General features: G+C 42.7%; 1 protein-coding gene across 9 annotated transcripts in view; it reads left to right on the forward strand.

The window, feature by feature from the left end:
• Positions 1 to 23,758, forward strand: part of LOC135506020 (protein 4.1-like) — a 94,102-nt gene that overhangs the window by 15,292 nt on the left and 55,052 nt on the right. For 8 of the 9 annotated variants that reach the window (XM_064925356.1, XM_064925354.1, XM_064925363.1 and 5 more), the window contains exons 2-3: positions 20,036 to 20,604; positions 21,419 to 21,649. In XM_064925356.1, the coding sequence (XP_064781428.1) occupies positions 20,050 to 20,604; positions 21,419 to 21,649 (786 nt within the window). In that variant the 5' untranslated portion in view covers positions 20,036 to 20,049. Of the gene's footprint in view, positions 1 to 12,410; positions 12,572 to 20,035; positions 20,605 to 21,418; positions 21,650 to 23,758 lie in introns of those variants that run through there. The other variant, XM_064925355.1, reaches the window with a different exon arrangement.

Below are 23,758 nucleotides of genomic sequence, written 5' to 3' on the forward strand. Positions count from 1 at the left end.
GCAGTGAATAAAACACACTTAGGGAGGAGGCTTCTAATGTTAACATGCATGAAACCAAGGCTTTTACGGTTACAGAAGTCAACAAATGAGAGCACCTGGGAATAGGAGTGGAGCTAGGCACTGCAGGGCCTGGATCCATTTATTTGGCGCGTTTGATCCAGAAAAACACCGGTTCCAACTTGCGCAACGTGACAACTTTACTATATTTTGTAAACTGTTAACCACTTTACCAAAACATTTCAAACTACTTTTGTAATACAACTTTAGGTATTTTTTAAGTAAATAATTGCTAAAATTGAAGACGGATGATCTGTGTTCAATACAGGACGAAAACAAACTGACACTACCTTTCTGGTCACGCGCCTCTATCTAACAGTACACTTCAAGTAACCCTCGTTCAAGATGGCCATACTTCTTCATTACACAAAGGAATAACCTCAACCAATTTCTAAAGACTGGTGACATCCAGTGGAAGTGGTAGGAACTGCAAGAAGGTCACTTAGAAATCTGGATTCCCAATGAAAACCCATTGAAAAAAGTGACCTCAAAACAAAAAAAATCTGAATGGTTTGTCCTCGGGGTTTCGCCTGCTAAATAAGTTCTGTTTTACTCAGACATGATTCAAACCGTTTTAGAACCGTTTTAGAAACTTCAGTGTTTTCTATCCAATCTTATCTTCTGGGGATGAGTAGCAGGCAGTTGAATTTGGGCATGCATTTCATCCGGACGTGAAAATACTGCACCCTGTCACCAAGAAGTTAAAGGCATTGGTGTTTATGGTTAGGTACAGTCGTGCAGCGATTGTGCTTTTTTTTTTTGCAAATGTGCTTTTGTTAAATCATCCCCCTGCGCCCCTGCGGTGCATTGATTATATGCAAAGCAGGACACTATAGGTAATATCATCAACCATGTGAAGTTAACTAGTGATTATGATTGATTTGATTTATTTTTATAAGATAAGTTTAATGCTAGCTAGCAACTTACCTTGGCTTCTTACTGCATTCGTGTAACAGGCAGGCTCCTCGTGGAGTGCAATGGGAGGCAGGTGGTTAGAGTGTTGGACTGGTCAACTGTAAGGTTGCAAGATTGAATCCCCGAACTGACAAGGTAAAAATCTGTCGTTCTGCCCCTGAACAAGGCAGTTAACCCACCATTCCTAGGCCATCATTTAAAAATAAGAATGTTTTCTTAACTGACTTGCCTAGTTAAATAAAGGTGTAAAGAAAATCCAAATCGGTGTCCAAAAATACCGATTTACAATTGTTATGAGAACTTGAAATTGGCCCTGATTTAATCGGTCGACTTCTAATCTATGCAGTACCTGTTTGACAACACACAATATTCAGTCTATTCTTGATCTTCAGCATTCTCCACAACTAGTCACATTTATTCCACACATCTGACTTCCCCCTTACCTGAGCAACCTATAAACTCAATAGTTTAATATTTTTCACGTACTCTGCATCCATTTTGCCGTTACGGTATTGAGTTTGTTTTAGCTAATTTATTGATGTGCTTTAGGCACGGCCTGCCCGTTCATTAGGCGGCCAACTAGGGCGGTATTTTCTTAGCTAAACTGATCAAGACTCGCCACCAACAGCGCACACAACCTCACATTCTGCCCAAAAACAATGATGATTTCTCTCAACGGTATGGGCTTTTTAAGTGAGCGCTGATGCCGCCCTTTGATAAGTAGTGCCCACTTCAACAAAGGCAGGGGCACAAAATATTTGCTTGTCCATACGCGCCTCTCCAGGGTGCTGTTGGAGAGACGCATCTCTGCAGCACTCCACCAACGTTCAGTCCAAAAAATGATCTTATATAAATCATGTAACCGATATGGTAGATAGAGTATGTGGCCTTTTCTGTAGCCTACAGGCTAGAGATAAAATGTATGACAATGTAATGAGATGAATAATACTAGTCCCGTGTGAATCAAATGTCTGAGTTTGACAGGTGTTGCTCGCGGTTTGAGCAAGAAAACAACATTAACTGGTTTGATAAATTGAACTACGTGCAGTGCATAAATAACATATGCGTAGGCTACATGTAGGCCAATCAACTTTCACAGTGAATGCTTTTTGTTGTATTTTGTGCATATTCTGGAGTGATGAATCACGCTTCTCCCTCTGGCAGACCGACGGACATCTGGGTTTGGCTGATGCCAGGAGAAGGCTACCTGCCCCGAGTCCATTGTGCCAACTGTAAAGTTTGGTGGAGGAAAAATGGTGGCTGTTTTTCATGGTTCGGGCTTCGCCCCTTAGTTCCAGGGAAGGAAAATCTTAACATTACAGCATACAAGGACATTCTAGACGATTCTGTGCTTCCAACTTTGTGGCAACAGTTTGGGGAAGGCCCTTTCCTGTTTCAGCATGACAATGCCCCTGTGCACAAAGTGAGGTTCATACAGATATGGTTTGTTGAGATCAGTCTGGAAGAACTTGACTGGCCTGCACAGAGCCCTGACCTCAACCCCATCAAACACCTTTGGAATTAATTGTAAGGCTGACTGCGAGCACGCTCTAATCGCCCAATCTCACCAATGCTCTTGCTCTCTTCTCCCAGAAGACTGGAGGTTGTTATGTCCGCAAAGGGGACCAACTCCATATTAATGCCCCTGATTTTGGAATGGTATGTTTGACTTTTTTTTTTAAATATATATGTATATTAAAAAACATCACACACAGTACATGACCGAAAGTATGTTGATGTAGTCTACATATCAGTGTCTCCTGCTGGGTGTCCTGCAGGATGGTGAAGCAGTGACGAAACCCCAAGCTGTGTAAACAAGATATTTAGGCAGTGCAGCCGCTCTACTTCTGGTTACTGGGGCAGCAGCACTGGAAAATCATGAATGCCCTGTCGATCCCACTTTTCCCATCAGGAAAATGTCTGCGCCACTGATTTCCACTTCTGTATGGGGAATTCCAGTGATGATCACAGCAAAGACTATCCTTCCGAGGGTCGTCTCTGGCTGTCTGAAATGTGTCCGTCCCCACCGTGGAATACTAATTGAAGCCGTGTTCACAGCCCCTTGTTGTATCCTCCACCACTACAAGTAGCCCGTGCCAAACGGAGGGATCCTCAAGATCTTTAATCCACTATTAGCAGATCGGTTTAGTAAACCGAGGAGGCTATTGCTCATAAGTCTATTTTGGACCGCTATCTTTTTCACCCCAGCTAAAGAGAAATAGATGGAAGTTATTGACTGCTCTTATTAGCCCACAGATTTAGCAGATTTAAGCTGCTGAAGGATTTGTTTGAGTAGTGTGGAATTGTGAGTTTGCGTGTCAAAAGAAAGCTTTTGAATTGCCTTCAAAAGGTAAACACCGCTTGGACTCCCCATAAGCCATGATAAAGTAAATAACACCGTGAGGATGTTCTTTAAACTGCGGAGTTCAGTTTTCCATACCCTTTAGTGAGACAAAAATGTCCCTGTGTTCATGCTGGAGAGGGAGAGATAAAGGAATGGGGATTAGCGGATGAGACTGAGGAAACGGCCAGGCCTGAATGGGACGAATGGAGTTTGTCACCACGTCAGACTTCCTGTTACCCCAGGCCTACTCCGCGGGGACAAAGTTCAGGGCAGGGCAGATTGCAGGAGGTGCTGATGGCTCCTTCTCTGGAAAACAAACATGGCCCCTAACTATGACGACTAAGAGCTGGCCTGGCGGAACAGGCTGCTGCTCTGCTACGGTCCTCCTGTGCAGTCACACACTTTATTTGAGTGTAATGAATACTTTGTCTTGCCAAAAAACAGCGATTTCCCACAAGGACTGCTGTTGAGGAAGTAAGTGTATATTAAAACGGATCATTTTTCAGTTTGGTGATTTACTGTCACCAGACCCAAGAACAAGTCTAACGTGTTCACGCTACACGATCCCCAAGGGCACCCCACCCCCCACCCCCTCAACTCAAAAAGTGGTGCACAGAATGCAAAAATATTCTTAGAAATATTTAACCTTCACACATTAACATGTCCAATAGCTCAAATGAAAGATAAACACCTTGTTCATCTACCTAGCGAGTCAGATTTCTAAAATGTTTTACGGCAAAAACATAGCACATATGTATATCAAACCACCACAAAGACACAGATGATATGTAGCCATTATGTCAAACAAAAGATGCAATCACAAACGCAGGATTAAAAGAATAATAATTCACTAAACTTTTGAAAATCTTCATCAGATGATAGTAATAGGACATGTTACACAGTACATTTATGTTTTTTTCAATAATATGCCATTTATATCCATAAATCTCCGTTTACATTGACACCATGTTCAAAAAATGCTACAAAATGTCCGGAGAAATTATAGATAACAGCAATACACATCATAAACTTTGACTAAATATACATGTTCTACATATAGTTAGAAAGATACACTGCTTCTTAATGCAATCGCTTTGTCACATTTCTTTTTAATGTTACAGAAATCGTTAGCTATTCAATGATCTGAGACGGTGCTCAGACGTAAGCAATATTTCTCCGCTATGTTGGAGTCAACAGAAACACAAAATTACAACATAAATATTCACTTACCTTTGATGGTCTTCGATCAGAATGTAGTGGAAGGAGTCATACTTACCCAATACATTGTTTGGTTTCAAGTCGTGTGTCTTTGTATTAGCATATGCGACAAACTCCAGCTGAAATGCATCCAAAATGACTTCTGGTCCCGAACAGTTGCGCATCAACTTCAAAATTACGTATTATATGTCGACTAAACTGGTCAAACTAAGTGCAGAATCAAGCTTTAGGATGTTATTAACGTACAAAATAATTGGCGATTCGACTGGAGAAAAGCAACTCCTCTCAGACAATCTGGAACAAAGGAATGACTGTGTACAATTCGCACCAGAACGCGCATCTATTTTCTCGCGACACCCAGTATTTAGCCTGCCAAAGGGTCAAAACTTGCGGGATTTGCACAATTACACTCTCCACTGACAGAAGACATCTCTCGGAAGACATAGAAACTGATCCCAGATCCATAGCTGGTTGGGAAGGGTGGGGCGATGACGTCAAAGTTGCCCCAACTTTCCTGATGAGAAATAGTTTGGGAGATTGGCTGCCCTGTGAGTTCTGCTATACATAGACATAATTCAAATGGTTTTAGAAGCTTTAGAGTGTTTTCTATTCAATAATTATTATATGCATATATTAGCAATTTTGGACAGATTTTTTCTTCCAGTTTACTATGGGCACGCAATTCATCCAAAGGGGGCAGTATTGTCCCGAGCCTTAACAGGCTAAACACCTGACATTTATTTTTAATTATTTATATCACCGTAGTGATGTAGTATTTTTGAAAGTGTATCTTTTTCTTTAATATATTTATATACCCCAAAACACCCTTTTTCCATAACTTTTTAAAAAATAGGGAGACAATTTTTTTTCAATATTTTTATTTCCATGATTGATCATCTTGTTTTCTCATGGCTCGCTCTTGTCCCTCTGTAGCAGACGTGGAACATCGCTTCTAAATGAAGTCACAGTATCTAATCAAAATACATAGAATCTTGAGAATCACAATAAATATTGTATCGTGATATCGTATCGCAAGGTCCCTGGCCATTCCCAGCCTTATGTGGTAGGCTGACAAACTAGAAGAGGAGAAAAAAAGCCTTGCCTAAACTTAATTTTCTTCAAAGCCATCACTTATATATCAGGGTGTCCGTTTGGAAAATGTGGCACCGGATATTTGGCCGGCAACATTTTACTTTAACTGACAGTTGAGAAATCTGCAGGACCATATGCATTGGGTGCATAACCTGATTAGAGCGTCCACTAACGGTGCTCAGAATTACAGAAATCTCATTTAGATTCGGTTAATTCATATTAACAGAACATGCAAGTTGAGGATGCAATGCTGTGCGGTCCTTCATACCAAATTCTGATGCACACTTTAAAGATGTTAAAACAACTGTCCACGTTTTAGTTTTCCTCAGCCACCAAGATGAGTAACGAACAGCAGTATCATTAGATGATGTCAATCTAGTGGAACATTTTAGGGGGATAGATCAGCTTTAATATTGCGGATTGTGGCTTCTATCAATGTAAAATATAAATGCAACATGCAACAATTTCATAGATTTTAGCTGAGTTAAAATTCATATGAGGAAATCAATACATTTGAAATAAATGAATCAGGCCCTAATCTATGGATTTCACATGACTGGGAATTTGGATATGCATCTGGTCACAGTTGCCTTACAAAAAAAAGGCTTCAGGTGCTCTTCAAGGTATTTTTGTGCATTTTCAATCGCTAAAATGCAATTGTGTTCATTGGTCACTAACTCTAAATGTACATATTACCTCAACTAACCGGTTCCCCCGCACATTGCCTCTGTTCCAGTACCCACTGTATTTAACCTTACTATTATTTTACTGCTGCTTTAATTATTTGTTACTATTTTTTTAAATATTTTTTACATAACACTTTTTCCCCCTACCTAGCGTTTCAAAACGGTCACGTAAATAAGTGCTGAAATTCATTATTTTTTAAGATGGAGATGAAGGAAAAATACTGTTTTGAAACAGCTAGCTGTGATACAATATTGTCAAATGTCCCGATGTGTAAATATCGTTTAGATACAATTTGACTACATTTTTGAATGGTTTCTCATTTTGTTGACCAAAGTTTAACCCTATTTAAGGGAATACATTTGTTTTTCAAGGAAGCTCTCAGAATAACAAAGTTGTGGTGTGTTTCCAAGGGAACCCCCGTGCGTGCACCTGTGCAGAGATTACCTCCATGTGGCCCCTTGGGAATACTCATCTCCGTGGCTCAAATCACTAATGGGAGATGAAAAGGGAATTTAGCGAGGGACTGATTTGTATTATTCTTATTTGGAACACTCAGACCTTCAGAGAGAATAAAGGGGGAATGGGTGGTCTTGTAAGGGCGCACAGTCAGCCTGTATTACTGTTTAAACACAGCACACTGGAGCCCTCTCTGCATGAATGTCCCTCCATTATGACACCATTTTAACCTGTCGGTGGCAAGGAAGCACTATGGACTACGTCTTAATTTCGCCCTCAGCCATAGATGTATATCTATGGACATCAACATGGTGGTGCTTGCTCTTGGAGTGCTGCATCAGATGACAAAACATGTTCTTACTTCCAGTTATTCACTGTTCAGGAAAACGTGCCATTTCAATGAATTTGTCATTGCTCATACTCTGGTGGATGAAAAACAAAAATCTGGAGGGTTGTTATCAGTAGGTGTCCTCGTGTAAAAGCAAAAGGCTTATTATTCAAGCTCTGCACATCATGAAGAAGGGCTCAATATGAATCTGTTTTGCAATTGTTCTTGAATGTGTGGGCTCCCAGAGCACGCTGATGAAATCCAGCCCGGTCTGGAGCAGGGGTTGAAGCTGAAAGTTGGCTCTCTGGACTGGGGTCCCTGCAGTGGGAGTATCTATGGCCAAATAAAATCTAGCCCCGACACTGAGCAACAGAGATCAAATGCTTCAGGGGCAAACCGGAGGCCAGGATGTGTGCTAATATCAACCCAGTATATCTGTGGGGCTGTGTCCTATACATTGTGTTGTTGGTATTGGAGTCCCTCTTTCCCTGCATCAGTTCTAGGAACAGCTGAAAAGCTTCCAAGAGGAGGGAACTATTAACTAAAGCTGTCCTGTCACCACACTGTATTATTGCTGGCTTTATGTAGTGCAACTTGACGCTGGAGTTAAGCGATATGCCCTGATTCTGGATTTCTGTCCCTCGACACACAGCAAAATCGGCAGTGCTGCAGCCAGGAGCTTATTTTTATCTCTGGGAAGGACAGTTGAGGATGCGAGGGAAAAATGGGACTCACACAATGCTATATTTGGCATGTTTTTTAAGTTGGTCTTGATATCAGCATTAGGAAGTCTGAACTTGGAGTTTCTGTGCTTTACCCTCTTGGTTGTATGATGTCATGAGACAGGCTCTCACGCATGTGTTCTTGCGACTGTCTATTTAAATGTTCTCTCTGATGTAATGTGTAGATACACCTAATATTAGCCTAAACCATCCGACTGTGGGTGGACTTAACACAGTAAACACTTGTCTTTGTATAGTTTGACATCAACAAACTACTTTCACTTGCAAATCAAAGAGAACCTTTGCAGACACAGGAAGCCACATTTGATGCCCTTCATTGTTACTGTTAACGAGCTGCAGTTTTCTCTGGTGTCCGAAGCAGGTAAAGAAGCATGGATAGCTGCCAGTGTGTGTGGCTGAAGATGACCTGAATGCAATTTAGATCATGTAACTGAGAGGAGTTATTCTAGGTGCCTGCATCACCCCTTCAGACACCATCTAAACCAGTGCTGGTCATGGATTCTCTGTAAAATTCTAGGACTCTTACCTCTTATCTTTCCCTTCAAGCCATAAATAGCCTCCCGCTTAGTCCTTCACTGCTCAACCAGGCCCTGTGAGAACCAGCCAGAAGGGGACAGTGGGACACAGTAGCCCAGCGTCTGACAGTGATTGATCACAATATTGTTGTGGACTTGCAGGCAGCGTGAGACAAAGTTGGTCACAGTCACTGCCTCAGCTATGGATGGTGACGATGGGATGAATTCATAGACCACGAAGGAGATGTCCAGATAAAAGAGATTGGGAATTGAGGTTAGGTGTAGGTTGCTCAATACGCATTCAAGTGGGTTTTAACACATGGGATAAATCTGTCTTGATAAACTCATCAAATTATTGATAAACTTGTAAGTGAAGATATTTTAGTTTTTACTGGCATTGACCAACAAATGTGATCTTCTGCATAAAATATCAAAGTAAAATTGTTCCAGCATCTCATAACATGATTTTCTAATTTAACAACAAATAAAGCAATTTGTTCTACACCAGTGTTTCCCAACCCTGGTCATCGATCACCCCCAACAGTACACAGTTTAGTTGTAGCCCTTGACGAACACATCTCATTCAGCTCTTTGAGGGCTTGATGATTTAGTTGGCAAGTTGAATCAGGTGTGCTTGTCCAGGGTTATAAAGCAAACGTGTACTATTGGGTGTACTCGAGGACCAAGGTTGGGAAACACTGGCGCTGCGCTCCCAATGTTGTGAAGTTACTCTGGTTCAGACACTGCTGATTATGTGAGCAGAGTTGAGTGGTCGGATATCCCAATACCCATCTATTTTTGACTACCTGGACCTACCATTTTGGTTTTGAAGTATTAAAACCATAGGATTTGACAGTAAGAAAAGCTCATTGCAAATATGCTACTGTACATGCTGTATGAAGCAGCATATGAACACTGAATTGCAGGGCTGTAATGGTTAACATATTTGTAGCGACCCGTTTGGTACAGGGATTTCAGATCGGTCAGCAATATGAACCACAATGAAGTCGGAAGTTTACCTACACCTTAGCCAACTACATTTAAACTCAGTTTTTCATAATTCCTGACATTTAATCCTAGTAAAACTTCCCTGTCATAGGTCAGTTAGGTTCACCACTTTTATTTTAAGAATGTGAAATGAAATCAGAATAATAGTTGACAGTGATTTATTTCTCATCACATTCCCAGTGGGTCAGAAGTTTACATACACTCAATTACTATTTGGTAGCATTGACTTTAAATTGTTTCACTTGGGTCAAAGGTTTCAGGTTGCCTTCCACAAGATTCCCACAATAAGTTGGGTGAATTTTGGCCCATTTCCTCCTGACAGAGCTGGTGTAAATGAGTCGGGTATGTAGGCCTCCTTGCTAGCCCACGCTTTTTCAGCTCTGCCCACACATTTTCTATAGGAATGAGGTCAAGGCTTTGTGATGGCCACTCCAATACCTTGACTTTTTGTCCTTAAGCCCTTTTGCCACAACTTTGGAAGTATGCTTGGGGCTCATTGTCCATTTGGAAGACCCATTTCAGACCAAGCTTTAACTTCCTGACTGATGTCTTGAGATGTTGCTTGAATATATCCACATAATTGTCGTCATGCTGCCATCTATTTTGTGAAGTGCACCAGTCCCTCCTGCAGCAAAGCACCCCCACAACATGGTGTTGCTAGCCCCGTGCTTCACGTTTGGGAAGATGCTCTTCGGCTTGCAACCCTCCCCCTTTTTCCTCCAAACATAACGATTGTCATTATGGCCAAACAGTTCTATTTTTGTTTCATCAGACCAGAGGACATTTCTCAAAAAAGTACCATCTTTGTCCCCATGTGCAGTTGCAAACCGTAGTCTGGCTTTTTTATGGCGGTTCTGGAGCAGTGGCTTTTTCCTTGCCGAGCTTGGCTTTTTTTATTGTTGTGTACCTATGTTTTCTAGCTTTCTATCATAGGAGTTTGGGGTGGATTATCCATTTTAAGCGCTCAGCATTTAATCAACATTTCGTTGTATTAAATAATTTTAGTCTAAATTGCACATATAGGCTGTGAAATAGTGCCTTTCACTATTAGAAACACATGTGATGTTGCCTGGGCAGCAGCAGAGGATACCCTCTGCGCCTTCAGAGCCCTTCAAGACACTCCTGCCAGCCTGGGTAGGGAGGCAGTTTTGTTTTTGTATTTCTCTATAGCTAGGCCTAAATGTTTTTATGCAAAATAACCCTATCAAAACAGAAAGCTCTGTGGAAGAGCTAATATGTCAGTCCTATTGGGCCAAAATCAGTGATACCCTATTGTATCGATAATAGAATGAAAATGAACTAAACTTTTAAGAGATCAGATATAAAAAAAATATACTTTGCTACAATGACACTTGGCAAGCTACCCACCTTGTTTCTTTGTTATGTGCACGTACTACACCGCCATCCTTTCGGGATACGTGTCTTTTCAAATTCCACAATGATTCTGTGGACAGTACATCACCGCACTCCCTCTCATGCTCTTGGTTCTTATCTTGTAAATCCCCCTGATGTGCATCATCAGGTATTTTTTTTTTAAATAAAATATTTACCACACTCCATGACAATAGCTAAAGAAAGGGCTATAGCAGCACACAAGTAGCCTAGAAAAGCATGCTGGGCCGGGCATGCCCGAAGTTCATTAAATGAGCAGTACTGGAGTGAAATTGGAGCGGGTGAGGAGGCTGACGCTCCAGCCTTTTGGTAACTCGCTCCAATCTCCAGTCAAATTTGGGTCTCTCCGCTCTGCTCAGATACTCTGGTCTGAACCCTAGAGCGACATTCAAACAGGCTTTTATCCTGCCATTGAGATGCATGCACAACTGTGAACTTCATGTTTCTATAGCAACTCTCCTAAATCCCAGATAAAGTTTGGTTTAGATGTGGTACAAAATATATGATTCAGTTCTGGAACTTGTGGCTATTTGCTCTTCCCCGTATCCATTTAACAGCCAAACTCATTGTTTGACCTCCAAAAAAGAAATCTGTACTTGGTGTGCTTCGATACCGTTGCCGAAGGCTTCAGAGGACAGATAAAATGTACATTTAGTGCCATGAGACCCGGGGAAATGAGCCTCTGTCTGTGGTATTTTCATCCTTTTGGGGTGTCTGGACATTCTTCTTAGTTTAATCCTGCGGTGACCTTCCCAATGATGGGGCTGTGGCTTCGGCACGACACACAGCTTTGATCTCTCTTGGGGCATGGACCCCTTCACAGGGCACACTTTGAGCATACCGACTCTTCAGAGTGCCCCTCCAAAAGTGCTCCATTCTCTGGTGTATTACTGTACCATGTTGGACACATGGCTATTAACTCCCACTATCGTGTGTACTGTAGATCCAGCTGTTTCACTGTACATTGAAATGACTCAGACTTCCATCTGTCACCCAATGTTTTCAAGTTTTATTAGTCGTATGTACAGGATACTCACATAAATACAGGTTCCTTCTCGACAATGCAACAACAATAAGAAATAATACAAGATAAGAACATAAAGTAAATGACAGTAGAATAGAAAAATGTTTGCATAAGTATACATTTAATAGAAGTATGTGTGATGATGGCACTAATACTGGGATAAAGCTTTGGCCAAAAAGTAATTTAGGGCAGCGCCTGCTTACACAATTAGAATAATAGAGTTAGAACTTTGTTGATTCTTGTACTGTAAGCCTCTTGGGCTGAGAATAGGCCTACCTCTTGTCTACGCTCTGGAATGATGTGTAAAAATGGATTGTTTGTTTGAGGACTGGCTCTTTAAACTCCAGTCATTTAGGTTAGCTGGGCATCAAACCACAGTGGGTCTGCATGTTAAAGCTTGTGGTTAGTGATCTTCTGCCGCACAGAGCTGGTTTGAGACTGTTATTAAGCTAGCTTTGGATTGGAGTGTCCCCAGAGGAGACTAGAGGACACTACTGACGAGGAGAGAGATCCCTGAATGCTAGTGTCCACCAACAACCCCTCTCTTGGCACATACACTGCGGGGGTGGGGTCTGCCTCCTTCGTTCACTCTCTCCCTCCCCATTATTTCTCTGTCACGTTTGGCTCACTCTCTCTCAGCCTCATTCTTCTCTCTGGCTCTCTGTCCCCCTGAGTTTGGTGCTGAGTGCGGTAATGACCACAGCGTGTAGAGCAGGAAGCTGATCAGCTGGAATAGAGCACAGGAAGGTGAAAGGAAAGTCTTGAGTCGGACATCAGAGGGGAGAGATCACGGTAAGGCGCTACTTGGTGCTCACGCCCACACCCAGCACTGCACCACAGCTGTGCACTGGCTTACTGTACTGAGGATACTGCTCTGAGGCTGACGCGGCTGGCTAATAGTCAATGCAGTTCATCTTCCGTTCACTTTGATAGAATGTCTAAATCAGCTGATTTGAGTTTAGCGGGACACCGAGTGCTCAGGACGCAGCCATTCCAGTAACTTGTGATTCATAAGGTTGAGGAGATATGGGGATAAATCAAATGTTTTGCTTTGGAATTTGAAAATAATTTCCTGGCAATTTGACTTCAGCTAGGCAATGTACCTGCTTTTAATTAGTTTTGATTGGACTAATCTGTGAGGGGCGTTGTCTTGGTTTTGTTGCAGTGACATCCTTGTTTTCCCAAGCACATCATTGTCGGGCTGTGTGTCTGTGGTTAAGACTTGAGTATTCCTTATGCATGTGTGCTCTGTTGGTGATTATAAAATTCCCCATGTGGTATTGTCACAAAGCGAGGAGATACGAGGGCGTTTCTTTCAATCGCTTGATACGCAAACACAACACCGTGCTACAATAAAATGGCTATTCTGTGTCTAAAGATGAAACAGAATGGAAGCCATTGCAGTTTTTTCATAGTATTCTTCTGCCACTGTTGGGAGATGTGTGTCGTTTTTATTGGAGGCTGGGGTAGAGTCGTGGGATAAGGGGGAAATGAAAGCCTGCTTGTCGCAGATCCTTTCTAAGCTGCAGCATTCCCGGTACGGTATGCCTCGTAGGGCGCAGACACTAAGTAAAACAATCAGAGCAGACTGCTCTCTGCACTACCTGGACTATAATGATTTTCATATTGAACAGTACAATAACGACAAACACACTGCAGTCAATTAGGAATGACCAGAGATTGTTTATCACAAGCCACGTTTCCATCCACAGTTTTTATGCAAGTAAAATCATAGAGTATTATAAATATTTAAATCATGACCGCTCTGATGGAAACAGGATGTTTTTGGCACAGTTGTGTAAATGCCAACTTTGTTTATCCGGCATGTGGGATCTTTTGTGTATGTGAGAAACTGAGGTGGAAACAGTTTATGAGCAAATATTGTTTTTAAGAACCATCATACCGAAGTAAACTTGGAATCACACAATGATATGGTGTGTGGTCCTCCCACTACGACTCGGGGAAACTGCAGTTTTATTAGGCTACAAATGAAAACAAGTGCTGAACTTCACTGGGTGGTGAAAGTGCACGGTGAGTAAGCTTGATGCTCCTTTCCAGTAAATATTGATGGTCTTATTCTGGTGACATGATGGTCGACGCTTGACTACCCTTGACAAATACAAATATGCTCACTCTTATCCATAATCCAATGTAGACAAGACTACCCACACTGTATCTGCGAGTTGTTGGCTAGAGCGCAGGTGCCAAAATCAGAGTAGGCACATTTGCTATTTAACGCGGTAGAGTTAAATTCGATGGAAACACATAGCATTTTTATTCGGTACATGAAAACTTTAAAAGTCATTTCATGTGCACTTTGTCATTGCACGTTGATTTTTATCTACAAGTCCATTTGATGGAGAAACACCATTCGTGAGAAATATCTTTACGCAGATTTAAAAAAAAAATAATAATTCTCAATTGGATGGAAACCTAGCCAGACTGTCATACAGTGAGTGTCTGTAACGAGAGAAAATAAGTTCCTTATCGTATACACGTTGTCGGTGTACACTTAATTGTCCAAACGTGTGTAATGAAGCGATAGGCTGTTGTGGTGACTGGTTTGATACGACTGGAGAATCCCTCATCACCTCCATGTAGCCTACACTTGAGTTGGATGTGTACAGCAAACGCACACACGCTTAAAATACATCTGACTGTCACCCACAGTTCTCCTAAGGTAACTGACGATTATATATACGACGTAAACCGAGACGTATGTTTTTACAAGCAAAAACACTTAGGCTAACCATAACCCACCTCCAGGACCAGAATGTGTTGAGGGTATCTGGTCTATTGTGTCTGTCTACTGGATTATGTCTGTGATGGTATGAGTTTATTAAAGAAAAGATCTGATGGCATTCGACTGGAGCATGTCAGTCACATCTCTCTATAAAGATGCCATTTAGTTTTTTGCTGACAAGGACCTTGATTTGGTTCTGGCAGGCTGTGTTTCACAAACTCCCATGATGTGCAAGCGTTTGCAGATTAGTTGATTTAGCCTGCACTCTGCTGGGGTGGCCAGACCATAATGCCACTGAATGGCCGCGCGAGTCGCTCCACTGTGGCAAGGTTGAGTTTTGAACCTGCAGGCTATAGTTTTAAACATAATATTCTATTTCAGGTCATCTCTGTTGTGATTTCATATACCAGACTGAGCCTGCCCTACAATCAAGGTGCATTATTCACAGTGAATTGATGTTTAAATTCAAAATAGTATTTTCTTGATTAGATTAGGCCTAGATGTAGCCTATTTCTTCAAATAGATTGATTAATAGGTCAAATTTGAACCAATTTGATGTGTAGCCTAGGCCTACGCAGCATGTCTTCATTTGTTTCTGTATGTGTGTCCTAAATGTAGCCCACACATCAGTGAGGAAGCAGTGTCCATTACGATGCCATTCATTGGGTTAAGTTGCTCACGGTTGATGCATGTCATCTACAGTTTACTTTTTGGGCTCTGTCATTTGATTTGTTGCAGAGGTCTTTTACTTCAGTTTTAACTTGATTAAGACTAATCTGATCTGAAGAAGCCCGCAATGTGTCCTAGCCAGTTCTGTCCGTTACATTTAGCTACCAATGTGTCCCTCGCCCCTTTTTAGTTATTGTTAGAATAATACTAGAATGTCCTTTCCTTGGTTATATTTTCAACCGTTCCCCTGAGTCTTCTCAGTTGCTGCCTTCCTTAATTCCTGTGTCAACATGTCACATGACCTGCTGTAAAATTTGCAGGACCCAAAAATGATCATGAAATGGCTTCTCTCCCTCAACCCAGTGGCCAGTCATGTGCGAGGGACCATTTTCTATTTATAAATCCCCCTGTGTGTTGCCTAGTGTATGTGCTCCTCTCATTGATTATGACAAAAGCAACTGAAGTGAACCATGGAATGCCAGGTACATTAATTATCAATTCTGACTTGATTCTAGAGGTAGCTAGCGAAGGTTAATATTTTCAATACAATCACATTTGTAATCAGGAGAAAGGAAATAAACTGATTTAGTCGGGGTAGATAATTTAGGTGAATTTGTCTCTATGGAGACTGGCTGAGTCATTGATCAAACCTGCAGCACTTTGAAATTAAAATGGACAGAGGGTACAGTTGAAGTTGGAAGTTTACATACACCTTAGCCAAATACATTTAAATCCCAGTAAAAATTCCCTGTAATAGGTCAGTTAGGATCACCACTTTATTTTAAGAATGTGAAATGTCAGAATCATAGTGATTTGATTTATTTCAGCTTTTATTTCTTTCAGCACATTCCCAGTGGGTCAGAAGTTAACATACACTCAATTAGTATTTGGAAGCATTGACTTTAAAAAGTTGGGTCTAATGTTTCGGGTAGCCTTCCACAAGCTTCCCACAATAAGTTGGGTGAATTTTGGCCCATTCCTCCTGACAGAGCTGGTGTAAATGAGTTGGGTATGTAGGCCTCCTTGCTAGCACACGCTTTTTCAGCTCTGCCCACAAATTTTCTATAGGATTGAGGTCAGGGCTTTGTGATGGCTACTCCAATACCTTGACTTTGTCCTTAAGCCACAACTTTGGAAGTATGCTTGGGGTCATAGTCCATTTGGAAGACCCATTTGTGACCAAGCTTTAACCTCCTGACTGATGTCTTGATGTTGCTTCAATATGTCCACATCATTTTCTGTCCTCATGCTATTTTGTGAAATGCTCTAGTCCCTCCTGCAGCAAAGCACCCCCACAACATGATGCTGCCACCCCCGTGCTTCACGGTTGGGATGGTATTCTTCAGCTTGCAAGCCACCCCTTTTTCCTCCAAACATAACGATGGCCATTATGGCCAAACAGGTCTATTTTTGTTTCATCAGACCAGAGGACATTTCTCCAAAAAGTAGGATTTTGTCCGCATGTGCAGTTGCAAACCGTAGTCTGGCTTTTTTTTTATGGCGGTTTTGGAGCAGTGGCTTCTTCCTTGCTGAGCGGCCTTTCAGGTTATGTCGATTTAGGACTCGTTTTACTGTGGATATAGATACTTTTGTACTTGTTTCTTCCAGCATCTTCACAAGGTCCTTTGCTGCTGTTCTGGGATTGATTTGCACTTTTCGCACCAAAGTACATTCATATCTAGGAGACAGAACGCGTCTCCTTCCTGAACGGTATGAAGGCTGCGTGGTCCCATGGTGTTTACACTTGCGTGCTATTGTTTGTACAGATGAACGTGGTACCTTCAGGCGTTTGGAAATTGCTCCCAAGGATGAACCAGACTTGTGGAGGCCTACAAAAAAATCTGAGGTCTTGGCTGATTTTCTTTTGATTTTCCTGTGACGTCACGCAAGCCTATCAGAAGCTTCTAAATCCATGACATAATTTTCTGGAATTTTCCTAGCTGTTTAAAGGCACAGGCAACTTAGTGAATGTAAACTTCCGACCCACTGGAATTGTGATAGAGTGAAATAATCGGTCTGTATACAACTGTTGGAAGAATGACTTGTATATGTCCTTATCGCCTTGCCAAACTATAGTTAGTTAATTAACAATAAATTTGTGGAGTGGTTGAAAAACAAGTTTTTATGAATCAAATATTATTTGTCACTTACGCATGGTTAGCAGATGTTAATGCAAGTGTCGCGAAATGCTTGTGCTAGAATGTTCCGACAATGCACTAATAACCAACGAGTAATCTAACCTAACACTTTCACAACAACTACCTTTACACTTGTTTGTATAAGGAATGAAAGAATATGTACATAAAAAATATATGAATGAGTAATGTACAGAACGGCATAGGCATGATGCAGTAGATGGTATCGAGTACAGTATAACCTACATTACTCAGATGTAAAAATGTATGAGGCATAGTTTAAAATGTCTTGGTGTACATTTTTAAAGTGGCTGGAGTTGAGTCAGTATGTTGGCAGCAGCCACTCAATGTTAGTGACGGCCTTGAGATAGAAGCTGTTTTTCAGTCCCTCGGTCCATGCTTTGATGCACCTGTACTGACCTCGCCTTCTGGATGATAGCAGAGTGAACAGGCAGTGGCTCGGGTGGTTGTCCTTGATGATCTTTATGGCCTTCCTGTGACATCGGGTGCTGTAGTGTCCTGGAGGGCAGGTAGTTTGCCCCCGGTGATGCGTTGTGCAGACCCCACTACCTTCTGGAGAGCCTTACGGTTGTGGGAGGCGCAGTTGCCGAACCAGGCGGTGGTACAGCCTGACAGGATGCTCTCGATTGTGCATCTGTAGAAGTTTGATTTTGGTGACAAGCCAAATTTCTTCAGCCTCCTGAGGTTGAAGAGGCGCTGCTGCACCTAAACCACGCTGTCTGTGTGGGTGGACCAACTCAGTTTGTCCGTGATGTGTGCGCCAAGGAATTTAACTTCCTCTCCACTACCGTCCCGCCGATGTTTCCTGATGTCCACGATCATCTCCTTTGTTTTGTTGTGTGTGAGGTTATTTTCCTGACACCACACTCCAAGGGCCCTCACCACCTCCCTGTAGGCCGTTTCGTCGTTGTTGGTAATCAAGCCTACCACTGTAGTGTCGTCCGCAAACTTGATGATTGAGTTGGAGGCGTGCATGGCCACGCAGTCGTGGGTGAACAGGGAGTACAGGAGAGGGCTCAGAACCGCACCCTTGTGGGGCCCCAGTGTTGAGGATCAGCGGGGTGGAGATGTTACCTACCCTCACCACCTGGGGGCGGCCCGTCAGGACGTCCAGTACCCAGTTCTAGAGGGCGGATCGAGTCCCAGGGTCTCGAGCTTGATGGCGAGTTTGGAGGGTACTATGGTGTTAAATGCTGAGCTGTCGTCGATGAACAGCAGTCTCACATAGGTATTCCTCTTGTCCAGATGGGTTAGGGCAGTGTGGTTGCGATTACGTTGTCTGTGGACCTATTGGGGTGGGTAGCAAATTGGAGAGGGTCTAGAGTGTCAGGTAGGGTGGAGGTGATATGGTCCTTGACTAGTCTCTCAATGCACTTCATGACGGAAGTGAGTGCTACGGGGCGGTAGTCGTTTAGCTCAGTTACCTTAGCTTTCTTGGGAACAGGAACAATGGTGGCTCTCTTGAATGTGGGAACAGCAGACTGGGATAAGGATTGGTTGAATATGTCCGTAAACACACAAGCCAGCTGGTCTTTGCATGCTCTGAGGACGCGGTGAGGGATGCCTTCTGGGCCTGCAGCCTTGCGAGGGTTAACACGTTTAAATGTTTTACTCACGTTGACTGGAGTGAAGGAGAGTCCGCAGGTTTTAGATGCGGGCCGTGTTAGTGGCACTGTATTGTCCTCAAAGCAAGCAAAGACGTTTAGTCTGTCTGGGAGCAAGGCATCCTGGTCCGCTACAAGGCTGGTTTTCTTTTTGTAATCCGTGATTGACTGTAGACAATCCGTGATTGACTCAGACACGTGATCCCTCTCGTGTCTGAGCCGTTGAATTGCAACTCTACTTTGTCTCTATACTGACGCTTAGCTTGTTTGATTGCCTTGCGGAGGGATTAGCTACACTGTTTGTATTCGGTCATTTTTCCGGTCACCTTGCCCTGGTTAAAAGCAGTGGTTTGCACTTTCAGTTTTGCGCAAATGCTGCCATCAATCCACGGTTTCTGGTTTGGGAATGTTTTAATAGTTGCTGTGGGTACGACATCGTTGATGCACTTGATAATAAACTCGCTCAGCGTATTCGTCAATGTTTGACGCAATGCGGAAAAGGGTGTGTATGTAAACTTCCGACTTCACCTGTGCGTCCTTCTCTCTGGAACATGATGCTTCCAAAACAATCTGTCGGATTCACATTCTCCAATATTCTCCTAAAACCATTATCCAGATTCTCGGCTCTATCATTCCGTGATTTATTTTGAGCTGTGCCCTATTCTGTGAAATGGAGAGGGGTGTGGCAAACCTGAATCTCTTAACTTTTGGGTCCTGTTGTCATGTTGAGTAAGTGTGCTGTGCAGAGCCGTGTCCTTGTCACTGATATTTGGGTTGTAGCGTGGTTCTGCCTGTGGCTACTGCTCCTCTCTGGTGGGGGATGCAGTTAACAGTTAGCTCCTTAGCAACCAGCCATTGATGGCCACTGCACATCTGTCAAGGAATCACGGCTGACAAACGTACAGCTGATATTATTGCGTCATCTTTGTTTTTTTCAGTTGCTGCATGATAAAATAACTAATAGAATTGATTTACATGTTGACCTACCTGCAACATGACATCTTTTTGCTAATAGACTATCATATGTACTCACATCACTAGCTGTCTTATCTTCTCCTGGTTTAACTGTATTCCCTATGTGCAGTGTGACTGGGGACCATGACGACAGAGGTGGGATCTGAAACAGAGGTGAAAAAAGAGCCGGAGAAGGCGGAGGAGCAGCCTGCAGAACCTGAACGACCAGCCACCAACCAGACAGTCGAGGTCAAGGTCGTTGAGGTCGCCGAGCAGTCCAACGAAAGCCCCGCTCTGGCCACAGACTCAGCAGAGGCAAAGGAGAACCAGGAGGAGGCCCAGCCTGCCGACAACGCCACAGGACCGGAGGGAGAGGAGCCCCCAGCCTCACCACCAGCTTCAGAGAAGAAAGGCATCTCCAGGTTCCTCCCTCCATGGCTTAAGAGGCAGAAGTCTCAGAGCGTGGTAGGACCCAAAGAGAGCCAGGTGACACCCAAGGAAGAGGGAGGTGTGGTTCTGGTGAACGGGGAGGGTGAAAAGGCGGAGCAGGCCGAAGCAGAGCAGACATCATCGACCACAGCAGCTGAGCCACAGGTTGAAGAAGAGCAAGTGAACGGCGAGGCGGACCCAGAACAGAAAGAGGAAGTGAATTCAGAGGAACACGCGGAGAATCATTCCACTGGCAGTGCAGAAACTCAGGTATGCTCGCCGATATTCGCCATATAAATTCTCTACACACCCCTTACTGTCTCTCCATTATCTTTGCATTGGTTTTTCAATTAAACTATTCTCAGATTTAGATGGATTCCTGGCAGGTGAGAACCCAGATTACTGTGTTTACTGTAGCTTTACTTATCGAGATGGTCTGCTTCTCTGCTGGCTTGCTGACAGTAGTGTGTCATTGTTGACCTTGCAGTCACCCAACTTGATTCAACCACAGCAAGCCAAGCAGGGACCCTGAGGAATGGGTGCCACTTATTTCAATCCACTAGAGCCCTCTGCCAAGGTTCATCCTTTGCAACCCTGAGGTTAGGAGTTGTGAGTTTAAAAAAACAATGTCTGTTGATACAGTATTATTCATCAGTCACAGAAAAGGTACTGCTCTATTAGTATAGAGATGTTGAATGTTCTCCTTATTGGTCTTTTATAGATATTATTTAATAAGACGTTTGTATTATGTTGGGATCCCTGCAAGCTATTATCCTGCAGGAGAAACATCTCCTCGTTGTGATTGTCGATATTCCAGCCAAGCCCTTGTCCATGTTTAAATTTTTATCCACCCAATGACATCATCTGCGGTGATCAGGCCAATGGAAAACATGAGTTCTGCTGTTTAAAAGCAGTGTGTACTGCGATCAAAGTTACACTCTTGGTACTCAGAGCCGTGCCAACAATCTATGGCACTAAACAGAACTAGGCTACTCTTTGACAAATCACTGTTGACACAATGCCCTGCATGGATTTAAAGGGTTGTTCTGTCTCCCCGATTCTCCTCTTGGTGATTTGTGTCTAGCCTGCTAAGGAGGAGAAAGCATCAGAGAAATCTCAGGAGAAGAGTGCAGCGGAGGAGGAGAAAAAGGAAACAGAGGAAGGAGGAGAGGAGAAGAAAGACCAGGAAGAGACCTTGAAGCCTGAGGGAGGGCGTTATTTTATCAAGTCGCCTCTGAAACTGACCAAGAAGGTGAAGATGGTGATGTGTCATGTGATCATGCTGGATGGAAGCCAGTTCCCCTGTGAGGTGGAGGTGAGTGTCTTAAGTCTATCCCATTGTTCTAAGCAAAGTAACACACACTATATCAAAGTCCAGATCCTGGATGAGACCCCAAATATAATAGTTTCTGATCACTTCAGATCATATGTGACCAACCGCCTTGATTCGGTCGGATGAAAGTAGAGACTCAGAGCTAGAAAATGGTATATCATACACTGCAGTTGAGGAACAATGGGAAAGTAATTTTGCTTTGAAAGTTGATAAACTTGCAACCCCACTTTTGAGAAAATGTCCCTTTAATGTTTTAGTACCTACTGGAGAGCTCTTCTTTGTCTACACCCATTCAGCATCGTTCACACCCTCTTAAGACTTAGTCCCACCCATCTCTATGGATTCACATGTGAGGCCATGTGGTGTAAACACACTATATAAAATAAATTCATACATGCACAGGATACAGAAGGTGTAAACGGTACAGTGATGGTGCAATATCAAAAACAGAAAACGTCCAGATGATGCTTACCTGACACACTTGGCTAAACTGATGGGTCTCATGTGAAGGAAATGCTATAACCCCCTCATCTAGCTAAGTGGATGGGTCTCTATTGCCTAGAGTAGGCAGTACACATGTTCATGAAATACAATTGATGGCCGTAATCACCCCCAGACACACCTGCTATTTTGATGGGTCCTGTAATAATCCATTGTCTTTTATTTGCTAGCTAACTAAACAATGAACCAGAACAACCCCAACTCATTCTACTAATACAAACATTGTGATAGCTGTAGTATGAATCTGCAGGTAGCGCAAGCGAACAAACCATGTTCAATGTTAGCTAGCTAACATTAGGCTATAACTAGCAATGCAAATGGATTTCTGATTCGAATGATATTACTACGCCGATCATACATGTAACGTTAGTTAGCAAGACAGCAAGCTAATGTTTGCTAGCTAACGAACAGTACGCTTTAACTTGTAATAAAACAACATTCTGGCTAAATTAGAACATTATATCTGGAAAATGTAGCTAGACTTTTACCTGTACATGGATCAACGCATCACGGCAGACTGTCACCATTTAACTCAGTTTTGTTTGTAGCTGCATCTTGTTTGCCCAGCTTTGTGTCAAGTCACTCTGGTTCACACTGACTGTGGCGTGTGCAGAAAGTAGCCCATCACTTTTTCCTGCTGATCTGTCGATGGCGCCTGCTAAATTCAGGGCATCAATGTTGAGAAAAGTACCAAAACTTTTGTACTTCTCGATGGCTGTTATATCTTTCAAAAACAGTATTGTAGGAAGGACTGTCAATGTACACTGAACAGCTCACGTAAAAGACAGAAGCTTGCTTCGTGGCAGACCAATCTAAACACATCTCTCGGCATGTCCAGCCATTATCACAGCCAGTCATGGCTAGTGGGAAGGTTCCTGCTTTTTTTCCATGGCTTAACCAACTAGAATTGTAATTTACCAATTTTATTTGTATTTATGGATGTAATACAAGTTTAAGGCACATGAATGTTCAAATGTTCCAGAAGGCATTTCTGCCCCCAAAAACATATTGATTAAAAAAAATCTGCTTACGTTCAAATGCTGCACCTGTGAAGTAGTGACGTGCGACATACGCCTAGTTTCCTGAAATGAGTCACATGTATCGTTGAACATTGGTGATAGAAGTCAGACCAGATGTTTCAAGTGTTTACTATAGTGTATATTGTGAGGAGTTCCAAGGTTATTTTGAAGCTTGTGGTAATTGCCTTTTTTCTATCCTTCAGAGGAAAAAAATAGCCTACTTTTTAATCCTGTGTTCTGACAGATTAATAGCCTCGTTCACATGTCAAACTCATTCCACTGAGGGCCTGCGGGTTTTCGCTCCTCCCTTGTACTCGATTGATGAATTAAGGCCACTGATTATTAAGGAACTCTTCTCATATAGTTGTCTTAAGTCAGGCGTTCCCAAACGTTTTCACTCAGGCTCCCCTTCCAGCATTGGAGAACATCCTGCACCCCCCCACCCCCCCACCCCACATCTATTTCTATGTGCACAAGCACTGTTCATCACACAAACTGTTCACCCTTATTGTTGGAGAGAAAATTTTGCATGTTTTAAAGCTTATTTTCTGAAGAAAAAAAAAATTCAAGG

The sequence above is a fragment of the Oncorhynchus masou genome, chromosome 19 (genome assembly GCF_036934945.1).
Source record: "Oncorhynchus masou masou isolate Uvic2021 chromosome 19, UVic_Omas_1.1, whole genome shotgun sequence".
Lineage (NCBI taxonomy): Eukaryota > Metazoa > Chordata > Actinopteri > Salmoniformes > Salmonidae > Oncorhynchus > Oncorhynchus masou.